The sequence below is a fragment of the Cyprinus carpio genome, chromosome A3, assembly GCF_018340385.1.
Source record: "Cyprinus carpio isolate SPL01 chromosome A3, ASM1834038v1, whole genome shotgun sequence".
Lineage (NCBI taxonomy): Eukaryota > Metazoa > Chordata > Actinopteri > Cypriniformes > Cyprinidae > Cyprinus > Cyprinus carpio.
Genome location: NC_056574.1, coordinates 14,198,082 through 14,221,634, shown reverse-complemented (window position 1 = coordinate 14,221,634; position 23,553 = coordinate 14,198,082). Strand labels below are relative to the sequence as shown.

The following is a 23,553-nucleotide window of genomic DNA, read 5'->3' as shown; positions in this document are numbered from 1 at the left end:
CAAACTCATTATGTATAAAAATAGCTCTGTGGTTTGGAGCTCAAATAATTGATGTAGTTTATCAAGCTTGCAATAAGTCCTCTCTCTTATGTTGAGCAGGCAAAGTTGTTGTTTCAGGTTTAATCCGAATTAGAACTAAACATTTCTTTGGGGCTGGAAAACACCTGTTAATTAGGCCATTTGTTTCCATTACTTGCAAGGACGAGCCTGTAGTGTTGTCTGTATAGAACAGAAAGCTCCTCAGAGCTTTTGAAAGTTAAAAAGCTAAAGAATACGGCTGCAAGAAACATTCCCCAGATCACTCAATTTAGCTGACTGTGGAGGAATGCTTTGTCCCCTTTCAATGCCTAAATTGAATACCTAAATCGCAAACTGAATCAGAAGGCGAAGAGGTCATCCAGAAGAAATGAAATTGAGGGTCTGCAAGATGGGTTTTTTAGAGCCTCTTCTCCACGCTTTTCATGAAATGCATTCCGATCCTTGCCAGCAGCAGGGTTATTATCCTTCTTATTGCTGCCAGCTTGTAGGGTCTTAAGAGGAGACAAACTCCAAGACATTTTTTTGGCCCTTATCTTTCTCTCCATCAGCATTCAGATGTCCATGTCTCAGTTCCCTGGAGGCTGGAAGTGGAGCAGAGAGATTCCTGGGTGTTCAGAGTTTCCTCCACTCACTCCAGTGGCGGGTCAGAGTTCAAAGGCATCTGAGATGTGCATCTATAGCCGCTCGACCGTCAGTCAAAACGCCCAGCCAGCCGCACCCTAATGTGTATTAGCAAGACAAAGAGCGCGGGAGGGGCTGGGCTTTGATTTGTCTGAGATTTATGGGCATGATGAAATCAGGCCTGAATATATGTGGTTTTCCCATTTTCTATATCATTTACTAAGATCTAAATGGACTGCTTTTGTTCCAGGACACGGACGCCTGGGATGAAAAGCAATACTTTGAAAGGGGGGCGGTGAGGGGAGGGTTCCCGGCTGACCGTAGATGCTCTTTTCAGCTTTCCTTCAGCTGACGTGGATCAAAGAGGAGGGATCACTGGAGAAGAAAAAACATGCTGGGTCCTTCAGAAGTCACATACTACTTCAACTCCATGTCAAGATGTTTGCTAAGCACATGATGAAACGTTCATGTGGCTTTATGTTAACATATCTAAATGCCTAACCATAAAGAGAAGAATGACTGTAATAAAAATAATAATAAAAAGAAAAATAACTTTGTGTTTTAACTTTGAATATGGGATACCATAAAGACGTAAAATGACATAAAGTGTGATCACATTTGTTGTTGTTTCGCTGGCGTATCCAGTCATTTCAATACGAATTCACCTGATCTGAGAGTTTTGTACAGAGCCCCGCACAGGGCATGCAGGAAAAAAATAGTAGGCTAAATCGTGTGCACGATTTACTATTTCGTTCCCTCAATTTATAAATTGTGTATGATTTACTATTTCGTTCCCTTGATTTATAAATTGTGTATGATTTACTATTTCGTTCCCTTGATTTATAAATTGTGTGCATGATTCACTATTTCGTTCCCTTGATTTATAAATTGTGCGCACGATTTAGCAAATTGAGGGAGCAAATTAACAAATCGAGGGAACGAATTAGTAAAACGTGCACACAATTTTTTTTTTCTTGCATGTCATGTGTGGGCCTCCGTAGTTTTGCGAAATGGCAAACAATTTTCCCAAGCAGATTTTGCAACGGGTTCCAGTTGTTTGCATGGACTGACCAACAGAAACAATGTAAGACAAAAATACCATCCCAGCAGGCACTGGACGTCAATATAACGTCATACTGACATTGGATCCCAACGTTGGACAGACGTTGTAATTTGGTTGAAAATGAAAATCGGGTTGACGACAGAACCCAACGTCAGACTGACGTCAATCTCCGACGTTAGTAAGACGTTGCATTTTGGATGAAAATGAAAATCTGGTTGACGTCAGAACCCAACGTCAGACTGACGTCAATCTCCGACGTTGGTAAGACGTTGCATTTTGGTTGAAAATGAAAATCTGGTTGAAGTCAGAACCCAACGTCAGACTGACGTCAATCTCCGACGTTGGTAAGACGTTGCATTTTGGATGAAAATGAAAATCTGGTTGACGTCAGAACCCAACGTCAGACTGACGTCAATCTCCGACGTTGGTAAGACGTTGCATTTTGGATGAAAATGAAAATCTGGTTGACGTCAGAACCCAACGTCAGACTGACGTCAATCTCCGACGTTGGTAAGACGTTGCATTTTGGATGAAAATGAAAATCTGGTTGACGTCAGAACCCAACGTCAGACTGACGTCAATCTCCGACGTTGGTAAGACGTTGCATTTTGGATGAAAATGAAAATCTGGTTGACGTCAGAACCCAACGTCAGACTGACGTCAATCTCCGACGTTGGTAAGACGTTGCATTTTGGATGAAAATGAAAATCTGGTTGACGTCAGAACCCAACGTCAGACTGACGTCAATCTCCGACGTTGGTAAGACGTTGCATTTTGGATGAAAATGAAAATCTGGTTGACGTCAAAACCCAACGTCAGACTGACGTCAATCTCCGACGTTGGTAAGACGTTAGAGTTTTGGATGAAAATGAAAATCTGATTGACGTCAGAACCCAACGTCAGACTGACGTCAATCTCCGACGTTGGTAAGACGTTAGATCTTGGATGAAAATGAAAATCTGGTTGACGTCAGAACCCAACGTCAGACTGACGTCAATCTCCGACGTTGGTAAGACGTTAGATTTTGGATGAAAATGAAAATCTGGTTGACGTCAGAACCCAACGTCAGACTGACGTCAATCTCCGACGTTGGTAAGACGTTGCATTTTGGATGAAAATGAAAATCTGGTTGACGTCAGAACCCAACGTCAGACTGACGTCAATCTCCGACGTTGGTAAGACGTTAGATTTTGTATGAAAATGAAAATCTGGTTGACGTCAGAACCCAACGTCAGACTGACGTCAGTCTCCGACGTTGGTAAGACGTTGCATTTTGGATGAAAATGAAAATCTGGTTGACGTCAGAACCCAACGTCAGACTGACGTCAATCTCCAACGTTGGTAAAACGTTAGATTTTGGATGAAAATGAAAATCTGGTTGACGTCAGAACCCAACGTCAGACTGACGTCAATCTCCAACGTTGGTAAGACGTTGCATTTTGGATGAAAATGAAAATCTGGTTGACGTCAGAACCCAACGTCAGACTGACGTCAATCTCCAACGTTGGTCAGATGTGGTATTTTGGATGAAAATGAAAATCTGGTTGACGTCAGAACCCAACGTCAGACTAACATCAATCTCCTTCATCTGACAGACATTGCATTTTGTTGGAAAATTAAATCAAAATCATTATCTGTCACAAACCAACAACTGTCAAAATTGTCAAACTGTCAAACTCAAACTTTAAAATAAGATATGGCTAGTATGGATTGTGTTGACATGACATCAAACCTTTAACAGAGACAGGAATTTTGTTGTAAAATAAAAATCAACATACAGAGAGAGAAAAGAAAAAGAAAAACATACAGAGAAAGTGTAACATCAGATCAGATAGAGTTCAAGATTCAATGTGAGACAACACTAAATATGAGGGTGAGTCATTAATGACAATTTTCATTTTTGTGAAACTGAACATTATGTCATTAATGACTCACCCTCATGTTGTTCCAAACCCGTAAGACCTTCATTCATCTTCGGAACACAGTTTAAGATATTTTAGATTTAGTCCGAGAGCTTTCTGTCCCTCCATTGAAAATGTATGTACGGTATACTGTCCATGTCCAGAAAGGTAATAAAAACATCATCAAAGTAGTCCATTTGACATCAGAGGGTCAGTTAGAATTTGTTGAAGCATCGAAAATACATTTTGGTCCAAAAATAACAAAAATTACAACTTTATTCATTGTCTTCTCTTCCGGGTCTGTTCTGAGCGCGTTCACAACACTGCAGTGATGCTGCTGATGTGTTATTGGGCGCACCAGAAAACACATCCGCAGCATCATATGTCAGCAACTTTGATGATGTTTTTATTAACTTTCTAGCCACGGACAGTATACCGTACATACACTTTCAATGGAGGAACAGAAAGCTCTCGGACTAAATCTAAAATATCTTAAACTCTGTTCCGAAGATGTACGGAGGTCTTACGGGTTTGGAACGACATGAGGGTGAGTCATTAATGACAATTTTCATTTTTGGGTGAACTAACCCTTTAAGACATTAGCAAAAAGAATAGTTTAACTTAATCTGAAAATGGAATCCACAAATGTTTTGTGGTTTTATCAGAAAAATGACTAAGAGATGAACTGGGTTATAACAAATATGATTTATTTATTCAATTGTTCTATCATTTACATTTAACATGGAACAGAACATTTTCAAAATAATTACATTTTAACATCAACCTTATTGGAACTGAATAGTTTTGAAAACATTAAGATACATTTTATTAACAGCTTTTTTTTCCTGCCACCTCCACCCACCCTGTCTGGTGCACAGTACTGTCGCAAGGGCTGTGCCAAGTGTGCAACTGCACAGGGCCTCGCACCTCTAGAGGGCCTCGCTCCTGGCCTGCATTTTATGTCGTTTATATCTAATTTTTATTACTGTTTTTCCACCCATCTTGTCCTTTGGAAGACTAAAATAGTCATAGCGGATAGACAGTATAAGACTCTGAGTATAAGAATGAGTAAAACTGTTTGTTGTTAGGACGACAAAAAGTTATAAAGTTTAACTTTTAGTCTGGTCTAGAGCCCTGCATTTCACCCTGAATTTTTTTTACACCTTGGGCCGGGCTTCGGGCCAATTTTCACATCATAGTTCAGATGCGGGCCGGCCTCAGGCCTGTTTAAGGCTTCTCCTTATTTTTATATTTTAGACATCCATCAATTAGTGATGAAAAAATTGCCGCACTGGGGGAAACAACACAAGACCGTGCTACCGTGACTGTCAATAGTGGCTCAACAGTGTTAAGTGTCCCGCAGCAGCGCAGTGTTCTGCTTTCAAATGCACGCAATAGGCTTAAGCTTGACACAAAGCATCGGCAAAAAATTATTACCATAAATGAGTCATGGGGGAAACAGGAATGAGATATTGAATTATTTACTAATAAATAGTGTTTTCTGAGTTGGTGTCGCAAGGATGATGTTGCCAATCCTGACTCGCAACCTCTTCATTTTACGCGCCTTTAGAAAAAAGTTCATCTTTACGGATTATGATTATAATGAATGAGTTTTTGTTTCTGATTTGTTGTATTTCATTTAGTAGTCATTTAAAGCTTTCTATAGATATATTTGTCACGTCTGTGAGCCATGTATTCACTGAGCTTTGGTTAATTTTTGTGAAGCGCTCCTGTTCAAGACGAGACGGTAGAAAGCGCATCATGACTAGAGTTTGTGGAAAAATGTAAGCAGTAGCCTACAGTATTACAGAACTAGTTTTATGATAGAAATGTTCAGCCACCGACATAGACTATCTAGTGATGCAAACTACTCAACCTTTTATGAAATTCCACCCTTTTGAATTGAAAATATGCGATAGGTTAATGATTCATGTAAAACATAAATAAATGTGACAATAGATGTTTGCGTTTTCGACTATTAAACATACGAATAAGAGTGAGAGTGCAATAGTGCAAATTGATTTTATATGAAAAGTTCAGCTGCAAAAAACCTAGTGCCGTTTGAAATTTTCTTCTAAAAAATACAAATTTTATCAGGCTCCCATGTGTAGGTTCAGTAATTTCACTTTAATAGCAATGAACAGTTTCTTTTCTTTCCCATTAAAGTGAAATAACTGAACATAAACATAGGAGGATGAGAAAATAATTATTTTAGAAGAAAATGTTGGATCGCACTTAGAGGCTTTTCCATCTGAACTCTTTATATATAACTGTCTACAAGCCTAGAACTAATTTAAGCATTCTTATTAACTTATTATTATATTATTATTATGATTGCAGATCCTTATGAGCTAGTGCGTGGCCGTGATTTGTGCGCAAGCATGTCAGTAAGCAAGGCATCACAATCGGACAGATGCATGTTAAAGTTGAGTTTGTTACGGTTCCGGCTTCGCTACCGTTCGGACATTCTAGCTTACTGTTCTCCGCTTTGCTTCTTATTTCTGTACTTTTCTCTGATTTTTCTAAGATTTTTTACTTCAGAAGATCAGCACAGTGCTCAAACAAAAGATTTTTTGCACAAACACTAAAACTAAAAAACTTTGGGACTGGAATAATACTACAAATGAAGACTTTGCCTCCCACTGCCAGCAGCTTACATTCCGGAGATGAGATAACAACTGCCTACATTCAAAGAGAAGAGAGAGAAAATGCCTCCTGTTGGATCCACTTGTTGCATGAACTGCTGCAAACTTCTACAAAGGATTGTGATTCTTGAAACAAAGTTACTTGCCGGACTTCCAAAACAGACGGAACATTCAGCAGACCATCGTCATGGACCCTCTCAGCATACAGCCGGTGAGTCCCATGAATCTTCTGAATCTCAACAGTTTATACCAAGTGTAGAGGAACAAACCAAAAACTGATCGTCACACTAATCGATGGCACAAACAGGGAGCGAGACCCAAAGGAACACGAGACATCAGATTGTCACGAGTTTCTCGTATTGCTGCTGTAGCATCCTCTACCCCAGATTCGACTATGACAAGGCTTGTGAATACCAGTATTCTACCACCCCCTATACATCTTGAGAACAGATTTGAAGCATTAATGAATGCAGGTGAGGAATCCCCAAATGTGATTAAACATCTATTGGATCAGCCAGCAGCTAACACCGCTACTAACAGGCGCTCAAGGTCGAGCAGACAACGACATTCAGCTCAGAGCGCAGTCGAGCCCAGGACTCTGATAGTGGGTGACTCTATTATCAGAAACATCAGTAGCAGGACTACAACAACATGCTGCCTTCCTCAAGCAAATGGTCTCTGATGTGAACAAGGAACTTCAGAATATTCTGATGAAGCACAAGACTACAAATCCAATTATCATCCATGTGGGGAAGAATGATACTCTGAAAGAGCAGTCAACTGATACACCATGCAGCCCCACAATAAGCACTGCTGATGGACACCATCCCGGCCGAGCCCTGCCTCAGAGCTCCGTACAGACAGACTGTGATGTTCAAAAAACAGCTACAAGACTCAGCACTCAAGGATGAACTATTCTGGAAGACAATGCCGGGAAGCCCCCAGTACATCATTCACAGTCACCGGAAACACACGAGACACAGCCCATTTTTGGCGACCCCGTAGTGCACTATTTCTCTGGGTGCGCTTCATCACTGAAACCTTTCTGAACGCCTTACAAAAAAGTTCCCTGGGGTTTTGACCATAGCTTTAAGAAAAATGAATGTATCGACCAGTACAACTGTGTCACTGATAACAACATCAAAAAATTACCATAGATTCAGTATCGCCTCGTGTAAGTACATGATAGAGTCATCAAAAGCTTTCAGGCTTGGGATGGCAATTCACACACTAAGCAGAAAATCTAGCAAAAGAAAACAATGACAACAAAGACACATTGCAAGTCTTTTTTGCAGAGGTGTCTTAAGGTAAATTAACATTTAATGTACTAATACATATCTTAAGAATGCCCAAAAAACAATTGTTAGAGTTCTGAACAATAAAGAAAGGCTGACAACAGGAATGACCTGCCAATCAGCAAGAAGTGTTATGAAACGTTTGTGCGATTTCTGTGTGACAGATGAGTACCTACAATACGAGGTTACTGGTTTTCACTAAACCAACTAAAACAGAAACTAAACAACCCTGAGTGGTCACAGTGATATTTTTATGACGCTAATATTTGTATTATTTGTTAATTTTGTTTTTTACCTGTGACAACAGTGTACAGAATGATCTTGGTGAAGGCAAGGGCTTCCCCTTCCCCCACTTCATACTGAAACAGGCCATGACCCTATTTGTCATCAACCTGTGGATACAAGAGTAATGCCCAAATAATTGATTATACATGACACATTATGAGGCAGGTATTATAGTTTTGTGTTACGTGTTCATCATATCTAGTTAATGCAGATATCATACAGGTCCTCCAGTTGGTACTAGATTAAAGTCATAGGCTCACCCAAACTGGCAGGTTTTTATCTTATTGCAGAACAACTGATATTGTGCCATTTCAAAAATGTAAAACCAACACTATTTCAACAACTTGGCCTGTAAAATATTAATTTCATTTCATTTTCCTTCCTTGCTAGTAAAATTATAAGTGCAAAAATTATAGGATAACTAGAAGAGCACACAAGGTAAAGCAAACCAGAAGAATCAGATTAATGACCTTCAATCTATTAATATTTTAAATCTAATTAATGTAATATATTAAAACATAAGTGTTCTAGCGGCTCATTTATAAATGAACAAAAAACATAACGTTACCTTACAACAATATGGCTTCTTCAGACCATGGCAAGGAGATAAAAAGCAAAAACCAACAAATGTATGTTTTTTTTTTTATAACCTCATATAGTATAGCTCCACACACCTGAAATCACACAATATTAAATACTATAATAGGACCTCAGTGATAAACTTGAACCCCAAATATAAAACGAGAGCTTGTAGTAGAAAAGGCTGTTTTTGCTTAAATTAATAAAAAAAAAGGAGCCTCTTTACATCCTGTGTACAAATCCTGACAGCTAAAGGAGATAGCCTAATTACTCCCAAATTAATTAAACAACTTGTACAGCAAAAATATTAAGTTACTATAAACATCTGCATAACTAATTCGCATGACACAATTGAAGGAAAGAAAAGCATCGAATCGATGGAATTTCATGATGAAAAACTTAACGTTAAATTATCCGAAACAATAATAATATAATAATTAAAAACATACGTCTTAAGTTTAAACTTTATTTAAACTGTTTTTCAGCGCTAGATGGCTTTAATGACTCAGGCGTTATTTCAGGGATATAACAGTTAAAGTTACCATTTTCTAATTAATTATCTCTACCCATCGTCTTACAGCTAAAACACTTCGATGTATTTGATACGTATTACAAGTAATATCATTATATAGGGGGGCATAAACACTTACATTATACATGATCTAATTTCCAGATATACTCACCCACAGTTCGAGCTGTAAGTGCACTGCAGGCCGCCTGATAAATTGATGCCGATTCAAAAAAAGACCGCCAGTAGTCGCAAAATGGCGCAATAGCGCGATGTCACCGCGTTGCATTATGTTTGGGCATGGGATTATGGGGGTTGGCAAAAGAATAAATAAATAATAATAATAATAATAATTCAAATAAAATAAACAATAATATACTTTAAATTAACTTTCTGTATTATTCTGTACATTGGTGCTTATCCACAAAATCCATACACAGAAAAAATGGAAGCATAATCATCTTTGATGGATGAGATCAACATTTAAATATGAAATGATTTGTAATTTTACATTTTTAACTAGAATGTACCTTTAAAGATAAAAAAAAAATGCAAGTAAGAAGCAGCAATCAACTGATCAATGTATTTTATATATATAAAAAAGAAATAAATATAAAGAACAGACCAAATTATAGCAAAGAAATTAGAGTTATATTGCATAATTACAAGACTGTACAATAAACATAATGTTTGCATTGTCTGCATGCACTCACTTTACTTTTCCAACACAAATGATCAAAAAGTTTATGTTTCCAGCCCAGAATCCCAGTAAGCAATACTGTGTTTTGATCATCCTAAATATGTCTTAACAGGTTTTGAGAGTGTTTGAAATTGCATTATATTGCAAAAAAAAGATTGGATATCAATTTATAAAAACTGCAATGGTTCATGAATGGGGTCATGGGTCAAATTAAAGTCATAACACTTTTTCATAGTCCCTTTTGAATATTCTATTGACAATATAATATTGCACTTACATGTCAACTAACTCTCATTACAGTGTTAATAGCCTGTCTGCTTAATTTCTAACTCTTAATTCTGATGGTCTCCCAAAATATGTTTTACTGACTACAAGTAACTTTGCAAGTACATCAACTTATTCTAACACTCTAATGAGAGCAGGTATGTACAGTCGTGGCCAAAAATATTGGCACCCTTGGTAAATATGATCAAAGAAGAGTGTAAAAATTCTTCTGCATTGTTAATCCCTTTTGATCTTTTATTTAAAAAAATTCACAAAAAATGTATCCTTTCATTGGATAATAAGAATTGAAAACGTTTTTTCTCAAATGCTCTTTGTACACAATTATTGGCCCCCCTAGAAATTCTGCTGGAGGTCCTGGATATCTTGTTTAGATACATGACATCATGGATTCTATCAAATACCAACAGATAAAAAAATCAGTAAGTGACTGCAAGAACTCGTATAATGGTCCATGTTTGGATCTTTTAACCGTACAATAACACTGAGCTCAAAACCAAGCTTCTGCTTGCTATAGCCATTCCAGTCCTCTGACCTGAACCCTACGGAATATGAGAGGAGTGAACTGAAGAGGAGAAGCACCAACATGGAGCTGGGAATCTAAAGGGTCTGGAGTGATTCTGGATGAAGGAATGGTCTCTGATCTCTTGTCAGGTGTTCTCTAACCTCATCAGGCATTATAGGAAAAAAAATTAGACCTGTTAATCTGGCAAATGGAGGTTTCAAAAAGTACTGAATAAAACGGTGCCATTAATTGTGGCCAATGTGTATTAGAGAAAAACATTTATTTCATAATGATATTTCCCCCGTTTTAAATTCTTATTATCCAATGAAAGGATACATTTTTGTTAATTTTTTATATAAAAGTTCAAAACGATTATCAATGCAGATGAATTTTCACAGCCTTCTTTGATCATATTTACCAAGGGTGCTGATATTTTTGGCCACGACTGTAGGTGCGACAACATAAATTTCAAAAGGGACCATCAAATGAAGTGAAACCACTTTATTAAATAATAATAATAAAAAAAACAATAAATTGATGTTATAATTTGACGTTGTCAGTATTTGATGTCAATGTGACATTGGCTTGAGACGTTGGCTCGACGTTGGGTTTAGGTTAGTTAATATCACAACCTAAAAACAAACTAAAGATTAAAGTCAAATGACGTTATAATTTGACGTTGATTGGGACGTTACCATTATGACGTCTTGAAGACATTGGATTTTGGTTGCCATACCTGACGACTAAACATCAGTATTTGATGTCAAAGTGATGTTGGCCTGAGACGTTGGCTCGACGTTGGGTTTAGGTTAGTTAATGTCACAACCTAAAAACAAACTAAAGATCAAAGTCATATGACGTTATAATTTTACGTTGATTGGACGTTACCAGTATGGCGTCTTGAAGACATTGGATTTTGGTTGCCATACCTGACGACTAAGTATCAGTATTTGATGTCAATCTGACGTTCGCTTGAGACGTTGTCTTGATGTTGGATTTTGGTTAGTTAATGCCACAACCTAAAACTAACTACAGATCAACATCAAATGATGTTTTAAATTGACATTGTGTACACGTTGCCATTATGACGTCTAGGAAACATTGGATTTTGGTTGCCATACCTGACGACTAAGTATCAGTATTTGATGTCAATGTGACGTTGGCTTGAGACGTTGGCTCGACGTTGGATTTTGGTTAGTTAATGTCACAACCTAAAAACAAACTAAAGATCAAAGTCAAATGACGTTATAATTTGACGTTGATTGGACGTTACCATTATGACGTCTGAAGACATTGGATTATGGTTGCCATACCTGACGACTAAACATCAGTATTTGATGTCAATCTGACGTTGGCCTGAGACGTTGGCTCGATGTTGGATTTTGGTTAGTTAATGCCACAACCTAAAACTAACTAGAGATCAACATCAAATTATGTTATAATTTGACATTGATTGGACGTTACCATAATGGCGTCTACTAGATGTTGGATTTTGGTTGCCATACCTGACGACAAAACATCAGTATTTGATGTCAATGTGACGTTGGCTTGAGACGTTGGCTCGATGTTGGATTTTGGTTAGTTAATGCCACAACCTAAAACTAACTACAGATCAACATCAAATTATGTTATAATTTGACATTGTGTGGACGTTGCCATTATGACGTCTAGAAAACGTTGGATTATGGTTGCCATACCTGACGACAAAACATCAGTATTTGATGTCAATATTACGTTGGCCTGAGACGTTGGCTCGACGTTGGGTTTAGGTTAGTTAATATCACAACCTAAAAACAAACTAAAGATCAAAGTCAAATGATGTTATAATTGGACGTTGATTGGACGTTACCATTATGACGTCTTGAAGACATTGGATTTTGGTTGCCATACCTGACGACTAAGTATCAGTTTTTGATGTCAATCTGACGTTGGCTTGAGACGTTGTCTTGATGTTGGATTTTGGTTAGTTAATGCCACAACCTAAAACTAACTACAGATCAACATCAAATGATGTTTTAATTTGACGTTGTGTGGATGTTGCCATTATGATGTCTAGAAAACGTTGGATTATGGTTGCCATACCTGACGACAAAACATCAGTATTTGATGTCAATCTGACGTTGGCCTGAGACGTTGGCTCGACGTTGGGTTTAGGTTAGTTAATGTCACAACCTAAAAACAAACTAAAGATCAAAGTCAAATGACGTTACAATTTGACGTTGATTGGACGTTACCATTATGACGTCTTGAAGACATTGGATTTTGGTTGCCATACCTGACGACTAAGTATCAGTTTTTGATGTCAATGTGACGTTGGCTTGAGACGTTGGCTCGACGTTGGATTTTGGTTAGTTAATGCCACAACCTAAAACTAACTACAGATCAACATCAAATGATGTTATAACTTGACGTTGATCGGACATTACCATAATGACGTCTACAAGATGTTGGATTTTGGTTTGCCATACCTGACGACAAAACATCAGTATTTGATGTCAATGTGACGTTGGCTTGAGATGTTGGCTCGACGTTGGATTTTGGTTAGTTAATGCCACAACCTAAAACTAACTAAAGATCAAAGTCAAATGACGTTATAATTTGACGTTGATTGGACGTTACCATTATGACGTCTTGAAAACATTGGATTTTGGTTGCCATACCTGACGACTAAACATCAGTATTTGATGTCAATGTGACATTGGCCTGAGACGTTGCCTCGACGTTGGGTTTAGGTTAGTTAATGTCACAACCTAAAAACAAACTAAAGATCAAAGTCAAATGACGTTATAATTTGACGTTGATTGGACGTTACCATTATGACGTCTTGTGGACATTGGATTTTGGTTGCCATACCTGACGACTAAACATCAGTATTTGATGTCAATCTGACGTTGGCCTGAGACGTTGGCTCGACGTTGGGTTTAGGTTAGTTAATATCACAACCTAAAAACAAACTAAAGATCAAAGTCAAATGATGTTATAATTGGACGTTGATTGGACGTTACCATTATGACGTCTTGAAGACATTGAATTTAGGTTGCCATACCTGACGACTAAGTATCAGTTTTTGATGTCAATCTGACGTTGGCTTGAGACGTTGTCTTGATGTTGGATTTTGGTTAGTTAATGCCACAACCTATAACTAACTACAGATCAACATCAAATGATGTTTTAATTTGACGTTGTGTGGACGTTGCCATTATGACGTCTAGGAAACGTTGGATTATGGTTGCCATACCTGACGACAAAACATAAGTTTTTGATGTCAATGTGACGTTGGCTTCAGACGTTGGCTCGACGTTGGATTTTGGTTAGTTAATGCCACAACCTAAAACTAACTAAAGATCTACATCAAATGATGTTATAACTTGACGTTGATTGGACGTTACCATAATGACGTCTACTAGATGTTGGATTTAGGTTGCCATACCTGACGACTAAACATCAGTATTTGATGTCAATGTGACGTTGGCTTGAGACGTTGGCTCGACGTTGGATTTTGGTTAGTTAATGCCACAACCTAAAACTAACTACAGATCAACATCAAATGATGTTTTAATTTGACGTTGTGTGGACGTTGCCATTATGACGTCTAGGAAACGTTGGATTATAGTTGCCATACCTGACGACAAAACATAAGTATTTTGATGTCAATGTGACGTTGGCTTGAGACGTTGGATATAATCTTCATCTTATTTACTTCATAACACAACCTAAAAACAACCAAATATCATCGTCAGCTGATGTTGGTCTTGGACGTCAATTTAACATTGTCATTAGACGTTGGCTTGACATTGAATTTTGGTTACCTGACGTCGCGACCTAAATCTAATCTAATATTAACGTCATATGATGTTGTGTGCCTGCTGGGATATTGAACAATTACGATAGAATATATAATGGTTCAATTTACAGGACCTTAATAAACTTAAAAAACATCAGGTACACATTCTTTATTCAACAATTTGTAGACCAAGAAAAATCTTGTTAAACTTGATGTAGAAAAGGAACATGGCCAACTTGCTCCAACCAAAGTGATCTGACGTCATAGTTACAACTTCCCAACTTCAGTATGACACCATTATGATAACTAAGCAAATATACTGCCTATTTTACGAATGTAGTAGATCATCTATGTACTCTAAGCATACGCAAAAGTTGCATAATGTGCACATTACTCCAGAATTAGTAACAGTGGTATGCGATATCAAACATACCCAATGTCCTCTTCATTGTTAACCCCTCAAATACACCCCCCACTGATTCCCAGATGAAAGACTCAATGTCCTGTTGTTAATACTGTTCAGCCCTCATGACCCACTGGGTGATAAATAACCTCTAAGGTTAACCACGTTTGAAATGGAGCTGTGAGACCATTATGAGCCCCTAGAGTTTTCTTGACATTACCAATATGTTATCAGCACGCTCCGCCTTGGTTGAGCACTTTTGATGTTACATGTTTTGTGTTAAGAAACAGACTGGATGGAGACTCAAGTGTGTGCAAAACAAATGATGCTTTTAGAAAGTGTTGAATCACATCTGTGTCTGTGAGGGGTGTCGGTAGCAGAGGGTTGATGTGAATGTTATGATAACTTGTGGAAGGTCATGGCATAAAAGAAGAGTTTTATAAAAAGTATGATCAAAATAAAACTTACCACTGATTCTACTACTTTTGATAATAATTATTAAAGGATTTGACATGCAATGTTGGTGAAAATTACCAGACTGATTTGAGGCATTTAAACCCCCACCAAACTGTAGGCTAACATCTCATCATTGTTTTAGACTTTTAGGTGATATCCACTTTAAACTTTAACTGCTGGTGTTATCTTCAATATTTACATATCTCTGGCAGCAATCGAAGCTTCAAACAAGTGTCTGGCGCCATCTAGTCGTCAGTTCTAAAACAGCTGAAACGTGAAGAGTGTGGTTTGTGTGTTCTAATTATTAATTAGCAATTATTTTGTTATCTATTCATTTTTATTTATTTTATTTATTCATTTGGTCTCTTCAAACAGATACCACTTATAGGGAGTTATAAGAAAAGATTTAAATGGCAGCATTTACAGTAATTCTGACTGTTAGATAGTTGATTTTGCAGTTGTAGTTTTTACATGAAAATGAATGTTTGTGGGATTTGCCATATTAGGAATAGATCACAAATTTCGGCTACAAAAAAACGGCTATTGGATGAATGTTTGCTAGCCTATAAATCTCAAACAAGAGTGTTTTATTTTTATTGTCTATCTGGTATTGGCCTATAATAGTAATTATTATGCATCATTATGCTTGATTATGCTGTTATAATGCACGCACGCACGCACGCACGCACACACAATGGTTTCCAAATTTTGGGGACATTCCATATAATAGTTTTTATACTGTACAAACTGTATTTTCTACCCTAGCCCAACCCCTAAACCTGCATTGCTGCATTTTTAGTCCAAAAAAAAAAAAAAAAAAAAAAAAAAATTTAGCATGATTTATAAACTTATATCCACATGGGGACCAAAAAAATGTCCCCACAAGGTCAAAAATAGTTTTCAGATTTATCTACATTGCATTTCTAGCTGGACATCAAAGGATAGCTACCACTTCAAAAAAGTCTCTGTTACTGTATAATACAGCACCTCAATGCTATTTGTGCCCACTTTGCATAGATCTTGAGCTGCTTCCCAAAATTCTCTTATTGGAATTTTCAGTGTGAACACACTACTCACACAAAATGTCATAGAATAGTGCATAAGTACTCGATTTGGGACCCAAGTTTGGTCTTCATGAAGTATTGAAAATTGAGACAAGGAAAAAAATTAGATATTTATTTTTTTCTTAAACAAACAAAACAAAAAATAATACAGATAGACATCTCATAATGTGATATAATCACAGGTAAAATATGCGTTATAAAATGTTTTTGTGAGATTTAACACAACATTTGAGCCTATAAGGTATATCTAGCTATAACATTCAGCAATGGTAAATACATAGCACCGTTTCCTGGAATTTGGACATAAGAGTAATTTCAAGTCGACGTCAACACATCCCTTTGCGAATACAATTTATTATGACATTTTAAAACAAGAAATTTGAAAAGGTTTATAACACACAATACAAAACAAAAAGAGATCGATACTTTTCCTATATCTCTCCTCCTAATTCTTAAAAAGTCAGGGCCTTCTTGGACACTTCATAGCATTACTATTTACAAAAAAAAAAGCCATATAAATGTGATATAAATAGGCTCACCAGCCAAAGACACCTTTTTTTGACTCATGCACACTGTGTCTTAGCTGTATTCAATCTTCATGAACTGTCAGTTTCTTTGATCACATTAAGTCTAAATATTCAGGCTTGGAGGAGACAGCCGTTAGGTGAGAGTCTGTCATCTGAGTAGTGTTCTCAGCTCTACAACAATCCCTGAGGGCTGAACTCTCATTTTTTCTTCCTCAGGACAATGTAAATGATGCCACTGATGAGCGTGAGAGGGAAAGCCAGCCAGGCCAGGACGAAGGCGTATCCGTAACCATCACTCTCGTTTTTCCACTCTGGACTCATCACCGTGTAGATGATGGCCCCGCTCATCACAAACAGACCCGGGAGACAGAAAGAGAAAGAATAAAAACATGTAGATGGGGTCCTTCAGCTGGGACAAGTGAAATGGGATCTAACAGACCCGGAGAGGAAACACTCACTGGCAAGGATCTGGAAGACGGCCGTGAAAAAGAAGCGGCCTCCCTTTACAAGAGTGAAGAGCTGGCAGAGGAAGATGATGAAGGACAGCAGGCAGAACATGGTGGCTAGGACCATGAGGGCTTGAACTGCTTGAAGCCAGTCTGACAGATTGTAGGGAAACACAGACGGAAAATCAGAATGAACACTTACATAGTTTCTCTTTCTCAAATAAGAACACATTTTGTTGTTGTACTGTTGATGCGTTATCGCCGATTTGGAACTTTTAAATAACTTTGGAATTTTGGAATATTAGGCTCAATTTAAAAATCTAAAAGACTTTTTAAAGACTGTTTGAACTCACCAGCATCATTAGTCCTATAGCAGCGATTTACTCCATTACTTTGTGTGCAGTCATACCAGAGGTCATAACTCGTGACTCCATGTGTTCTCCAGGCCTGTGTTTTGTTTGTTTTTTTAATAAGAAAAACCCATATGATTATGTGTACTGTTTACACATACCCCAACCCTTCACTTAATTCCAGCTCAAACACACGACCCATTAACACAAGGCAAATCAAGCAAGTCAGACCTCAAAGATGATACTCACATTAGCACATGTGGAAATGAAGAGAATGATAAGGTCTGTCAGATGCAAGACTATCGTTGCGAACAGAATGGCCAGCATTTTGAAGTTCTTCTAAGAGAACAGAAAGAGAAAGTAATCACAACTCCTCCTCAAGCACACACCTGGGGGCTTTATCAGCCCTCAAGCAGTTCCACATCTGGCCACCAGATGGCGCTACTGTCAAACATCTCAACCCAAACACCCCTTCAGTTCTGTCTATTTTCTTTTTTCTTCTCCTTCATATTAATCGAAACCATCTGTGTTGTGGATACATTACGTAGATAATTACGCTAATCACACTGCAGTGTTTGAAAAGCCATTTAAATGTCTATATTTATAAGAAAAACACATCCCACATGCAGTCACGTCACGTTTTATTCTCGAGGTGCCGCCTTTTTTTCGTCACGTCTTAACTGTTTATCTGTTTCCCCCCCTCAGAAAGTCAACATTACGAGAAGCTAACAAAAATTTAATAAGTTAAATGACTAATGAGTACGAATTGAGGCAGATTTCGGAAGCAGGCAAAAGGAAAAGGAGGGAAAGATTCCAAAGCAGTTGTTTTCATCCGGACCAGTTATTGCAAAACTTCGCAAACGACTAACTTATGACTGAAATCAAAACTTTAAATGTGCTGATATCACAATACGGACTAGCAATGGAAAACTAATACTAATACTATAATAAACATAAGCAAACTTGATAAACAAAACAAAAAACATAATAAATAGCATAGTAGTAGTAATAATAATAATGATAAACTTTGAATAAAACAGCAAACTTCCTGAGAAAAGGCAGACGATGTGAGGTTAGGACGTCTCCAGAAGGAAAATATTAGTAAACAAATGTGGCTGAGTATCTCCTGTAATGACGTGCAAATATTCCATAAATGAACCAAATGAAAAAAAAAAGAAAGAAAGAAAACCTCCATTGCTCTGCAACTTACAGGTGTGGGAGAGAGGGAAAAAATCCTTGAAAAGCGAGAGAGAGCAGGAAGAAAACACTGGGTTGCCTTTACTATGGGACCCCACTATAGATTCTCAAAGCACCAGTGTCTGTATTCCTGATGTAGTACCACAGCAGTATTTGCTTTTTTTCCTCCTTTCTTTTTTTTTTTTTTCTTTTCGGGAACGTGAGAACACCGCCCTGGAGCGTCACTACGTCACACTCTTTCTTTTCCCTCCTATTCTTCACAACTTCTCACTTTAAAAGCTTAAAGCTTAGATAGAAAAATAGCTTGAATATGCAATAAAGCATTTATCCAAGCTCTTAAAACTTTTTCCAGAAAGGTTTTCAACTTCAATTAATGTTGGTAGAATTTAAGGGGAAATTAACCCTTTAATAATCGTCATTCACAATGGTGTCTTATCATAAATTCATGATATATGTCACAGAGAGGTTTTGCATTTTGCCCCTCGTACAGTAAGGTCAGCTTTGTCCTTCATTTTGAACACTGTGATTTAGTGGCATAGGGTGCATCTCAATGTGTGAGTGTTTATAGTGTGTAGGCTAGTGTGTGTGGAGCCCCACAGGCCCCTCCCAGTGGCCCCACGGTATGCCCAGAATGTTGGCATGTGTCTATTTACATCTGCATCTGGACTGCATAGTAAATAGATCCCCTCATAGTCACTTTGAAGTCATATACAAATGGATTTCAACTTTTGTAAAACTTTTTGTGTTTCTCCTCGTAACTCCTTGCAAATGCTTGACCCTCTCAATGGTTGAACTTGTCTTGGTGCAGTCGGCGTGACTATAAGCGCCCCCTTCTTTGTCACGCCCTTATCAGGACTCCCATGGCAGCAGCTGTGTTTGTAAATACAGTGAGGGAAGCGTTCCCTGTGCCAGCACGTTTTTTTTTCTCAAGTTTTAAGTTTTCAAGTTTATTTATAATGTGTACAATGTCAGTGACAATTTGCACATTTAAATACTTAGGTTGAGGCTCCGGCATTCTACATGAGTGCAATACAATACAAGTGGAATATAATACAAAAAAAATATATATAATCATTTTTTTTTAAGTGCAAATGATCTGATTAACGCTCTGCCTAGGGTTTGAGTGTTGGACAGCATTGCTGTGGGTTGGCTCAGGAGCTCTGCTGTTCTGTGAGATGGATGGATTATGGGTCAGAGTAATGGGCTAGTGGCAGCAAGGCAATATGTTTACCCTAATCTCCCCGTTTGATGCAGGTTGTAGGGAGGGTGATAAATATACAGCCTTGACTCTCTGGCTGTCCACAGTCTGACACAGTGCTGGCAAATGACTATTAAGTGTCTTATTCTTGGTGCTCAGCAAGACTTTTTTTATTTACCACTAACATATGAATTACTGAGCAGATTATAGAAATATAAAAACGTATTAAATTACAAATAAAGACGTGTATGTCATGTGACCATGAACCAACATCAGAACCATGAATACAAGAATGCGTTGTTAAATTATTGAAATATTAACTTAACATAAGAACTTCATATGACTTCACTTGGATCAGTAGGGAGTGATAGTCAATCATATTTTCATTAATTTGTTATCCAACATGGGATGTAAACTTGATTATGATTTGAGAGAAAAGACCGAACCCACCGACTAAATGCTTTGTCATGAATTTAAATAGAAGCTGTGATGGTAATTTAAAAATGTTAAAACTTTTTTTTCAGGTTTAAATTAGATTTTGTATCCCTAATGATTAATGTGATCTCAGCCTTTTTAATCTCACTGTAAATAGAAGGGATTCCTCCCTGTGAAGGTTAATTATGGCTTACATGTGCACTGAATGATGCCAGAAATGTAATGTGGTTGTTTATAATATAGCTTGACAGAAAGAGCCACAGGCCATATGACTCCATCCTATTAAGAAAACATCTATTTACTATAGGAAAATTCAATATTCTGACTTAAACATTTCCTTGTGCCGAAGCAGTCAAAGATGCCAAAGTGAGTCATGATTGAGACTGAGATGAGCGTGTATGGTTTAAATCAACATGCTGCTAGAGTTAGAGAGCTCTTGGTCTGGCTTCATTTAGTTTATTGACCACTAAACCAGCAGAATGGATCGTCCCAGTGTCAAGACCTGTATTTTAAGTTCATTATAACTTTGTCTTCCATGAACAATAAGGTTGTTTTAACTACAGTTTGATTCTGCCCCATTACTGCTTTCACATTGTCTGTGATTTAGGACAGATTGTGTTCATATTGAATGCAAACTGTACCAGAGTCCATAATAAGTACTCTTTTTAAAAGTATGCCAAATTGCACTTTTTCATAAGGGCTCCTCCTCATTAACCCTTTATACCCAATATCAATCTGTGGAAAAAGTGATATGTCAATACAGTACTTTGCATATTCATCATAGTAATGAAGTGTGTATTTTATTTGTTTGCTGGAAACCACTTGACATGACTGTACGATTACATCTAACGTCTGCACCACATCACTTCTAAATCCAATCTCAAATATGTTCTGTATTGATTACATTTTATCACATGCCAAAAGCTTGATGTCTCAAAACACATGTTGTGACTAATATCTTTTCCCGTTATTAGCAGCTAGCAAGCGTTCCTTGTAGCAGTCCGTCCTGGTGAGTCACGTCCCTGAGGCCCGTCTGCTTCGAGAAGAGGCTGGTTTAGTATGAATGACACCTTACGGCAAGCCACGCCACATTAGGAAAGTGTGACAGTTATCAGGGAGGTTTCGTTATTAGTTTTGGATGTGGAACGACTTGGGAATTTCACATGTGTCCGGAGAGAGGGAGGAGCCATCATCATGCTGGAAGGAAACCAGCGAAAAATAGAGCAAATGGAAGTCATTGACTCACATTGGAAAGAAAGAAAGACAATCTTAATGGGTGTGGGCTGAAATGAGTATGTCACCAGATCAGTGAGGGAGGACATCCTGAACAGATGTGTCTAACACATTGAAATGCACTGGGTGGAGGAGACGAGCATTCATTCACATATGTCTCAGTGCTGAAATGGGTTAGATCAACAAATCACGACACAGGCTTGTTGAAAACTTTGGCTTGCGCTTTGAAATCTGTCAATGGCATTCCCCTTTCCCTTTAATTTCCCTCGCAACAAGATAAAAATATGAGCAACTTTGTTGGCCTGTCACTTGTTTTTGCGTAACATGTCTCTTAAGGCTACATCTATCTTGGACAAAAGTTCACAGCTGTATTGTGGCATAATGAAAGATAAGGCTTTGTCTGAAGCAGAAGGGCAGTAATTACGATTACAGTTTTTACTTTACCCATTCTCTCAGACCAAATCTGTCTACATGAGTAGCTTTGAGATCTGTGTTGGATGTTTGCGTTTCGCTCAGCTGTAATCAGATATCAGGCCAGAGGGGCTATGAGTCAGCCTATACTTGAAAACAATGTCACACTTTCCAAGCCAGTGTTCAAATGCCATGGCTAGTATGCAAAAGCCACTTGCTTTTCACTGACTAGGAATAGATTTGGACTCCCAGCCAAGTGTGATGTAGAAGTTCAGTCAATCACTTTATGATGGCTTGTTGCAGTTTCTAGGAAATGGGCTTTCAAACTGTGTCTGTAAAGAGGTTCTGGGTGGTCAACAACATTTTTACATATGATTGATGTCAACATTGATGTCATATTGCTCAAAAAATCAAAACGGCTTGAATACTGAGACAGTTTATGGGTTTTATGGGGATTGAAAAAAGTAGTGAATAGATTTTTATCATTGTAGGGTGGTTGTGGGCACAAACTGCTAAGACACATTATATGCAAATACCATGTAAAAGTGAATTTTGCATCCGATGTCCCCTTTAAAATAAATAATAATTTTATTGTAATATATTTTAAATTGTAATTTATTTCTGTGATGCAAAGCTGAATTTCAGCATCACTTTTTTTTTTTTTTTTTTTTTTTGGAAACAGTACTACCATTTTTTTTTTTTTTTTTTAAGATTCTTGGTCACATTTGCTATTTTTCTCACACTGTATAAATGGGACTTTTTGCGTGCGAACACATAGTTGCGTTGATATTTTAGGAAGGGGGCCCCTTGCTAGGGAATCCTCGTTTTTGGGGGTCCTTGGCTTTCTAGGGTAAACTTGAGACCTGCTGAACCACACCATGACCAAAGGGGAGATGGCTTAACTTAACTGCCCACCCCCATCCAGCCCCAAACTCAGCCCCTCTGCCACGGCCCCCTTCCACAGTAACAGCCGAATAAATCACAAACATGCACCATGACGAAGCCCAGGCTTCAGCACTCCAGCCACCCCAACCATCTGTGAATCATTAGCCCTGGCTTCCTGTTTAAGACTACGTCTTCAGCACACACATCCCTATCACCGCGTCAGGCTGTCACACATCTGCAGGACTCTCTCGGATAGCGGCCCGAGGAGGCAACGGTGCACCAATGAAAGGTTTGGAAGGGACTGGATTTGCCCAGACTCATTGAAGTGCTCGGTGAAGTGCTGGCTAAACAATGTCCACTGAGACCAACTCTGAGCTGAAGTCCACTCGAATTACAGCAGTTGTTCCCTCCCGAGCCCCAATAACACATTCCTGCTGGTCTGACGGTACTATAAACATTGCATCTCTTATTGGATGTCTTTTGGACTTTATTTCAAATCATCTGAGGGAGCTGGTTCATTACAATTATATTTTGCAATTATATTTAATATGCTTCAATCATACAGAGCACTGCATGGTCCACTATGGTCACATGACTTCAAGGTCACCAAACATCTTCTCTGAAAGTTTAAGTTAGACTAGTTTGCAAGTATGATTATGCACAACAAGGCTATAAAGCAGACTAGCAATGTTGGGTAGTAACTGATTACATGTAATCTGGATTACATAATCAGGTTCCAAA

General features: G+C 38.0%; 1 protein-coding gene across 2 annotated transcripts; it reads right to left on the bottom strand.

The window, feature by feature from the left end:
• Positions 1-16,227: 16,227 nt before the first annotated feature.
• Positions 16,228-18,834, bottom strand: LOC109082171 (peripheral myelin protein 22-like). 2 transcript variants are annotated; one of them, XM_019097087.2, is made up of 5 exons: positions 18,664-18,834; positions 17,703-17,789; positions 17,457-17,550; positions 17,116-17,256; positions 16,228-17,016 (listed from the first exon to the last, which is right to left on the bottom strand). In XM_019097087.2, the coding sequence occupies exons 2-5, from the start codon at positions 17,778-17,780 to the stop codon at positions 16,856-16,858; spliced, it is 474 nt and encodes a 157-aa protein (XP_018952632.1). In that variant the 5' UTR covers positions 17,781-17,789; positions 18,664-18,834; the 3' UTR covers positions 16,228-16,855. The 2 variants fall into 2 exon arrangements, with proteins under 2 accessions (XP_018952632.1, XP_018952631.1); XM_019097086.2 differs by having other exon boundaries at positions 17,703-17,792; positions 18,664-18,830.
• Between the last annotated feature and the right edge of the window lie 4,719 nt (positions 18,835-23,553).

Coding starts and splice junctions, on each gene's coding strand:
- LOC109082171 (XM_019097087.2), bottom strand. CDS start 17,780: ATGCTGGCCATTCTGTTCGCAACGATAGTCTTGCATCTGACAGACCTT. Junction 17,551..17,702: donor TCATTTCCACATGTGCTAAT/GTGAGTATCATC, acceptor AACAAAACACAG/GCCTGGAGAACACATGGAGT. Junction 17,017..17,115: donor CGTCTTCCAGATCCTTGCCA/GTGAGTGTTTCC, acceptor TCTGTCTCCCGG/GTCTGTTTGTGATGAGCGGG.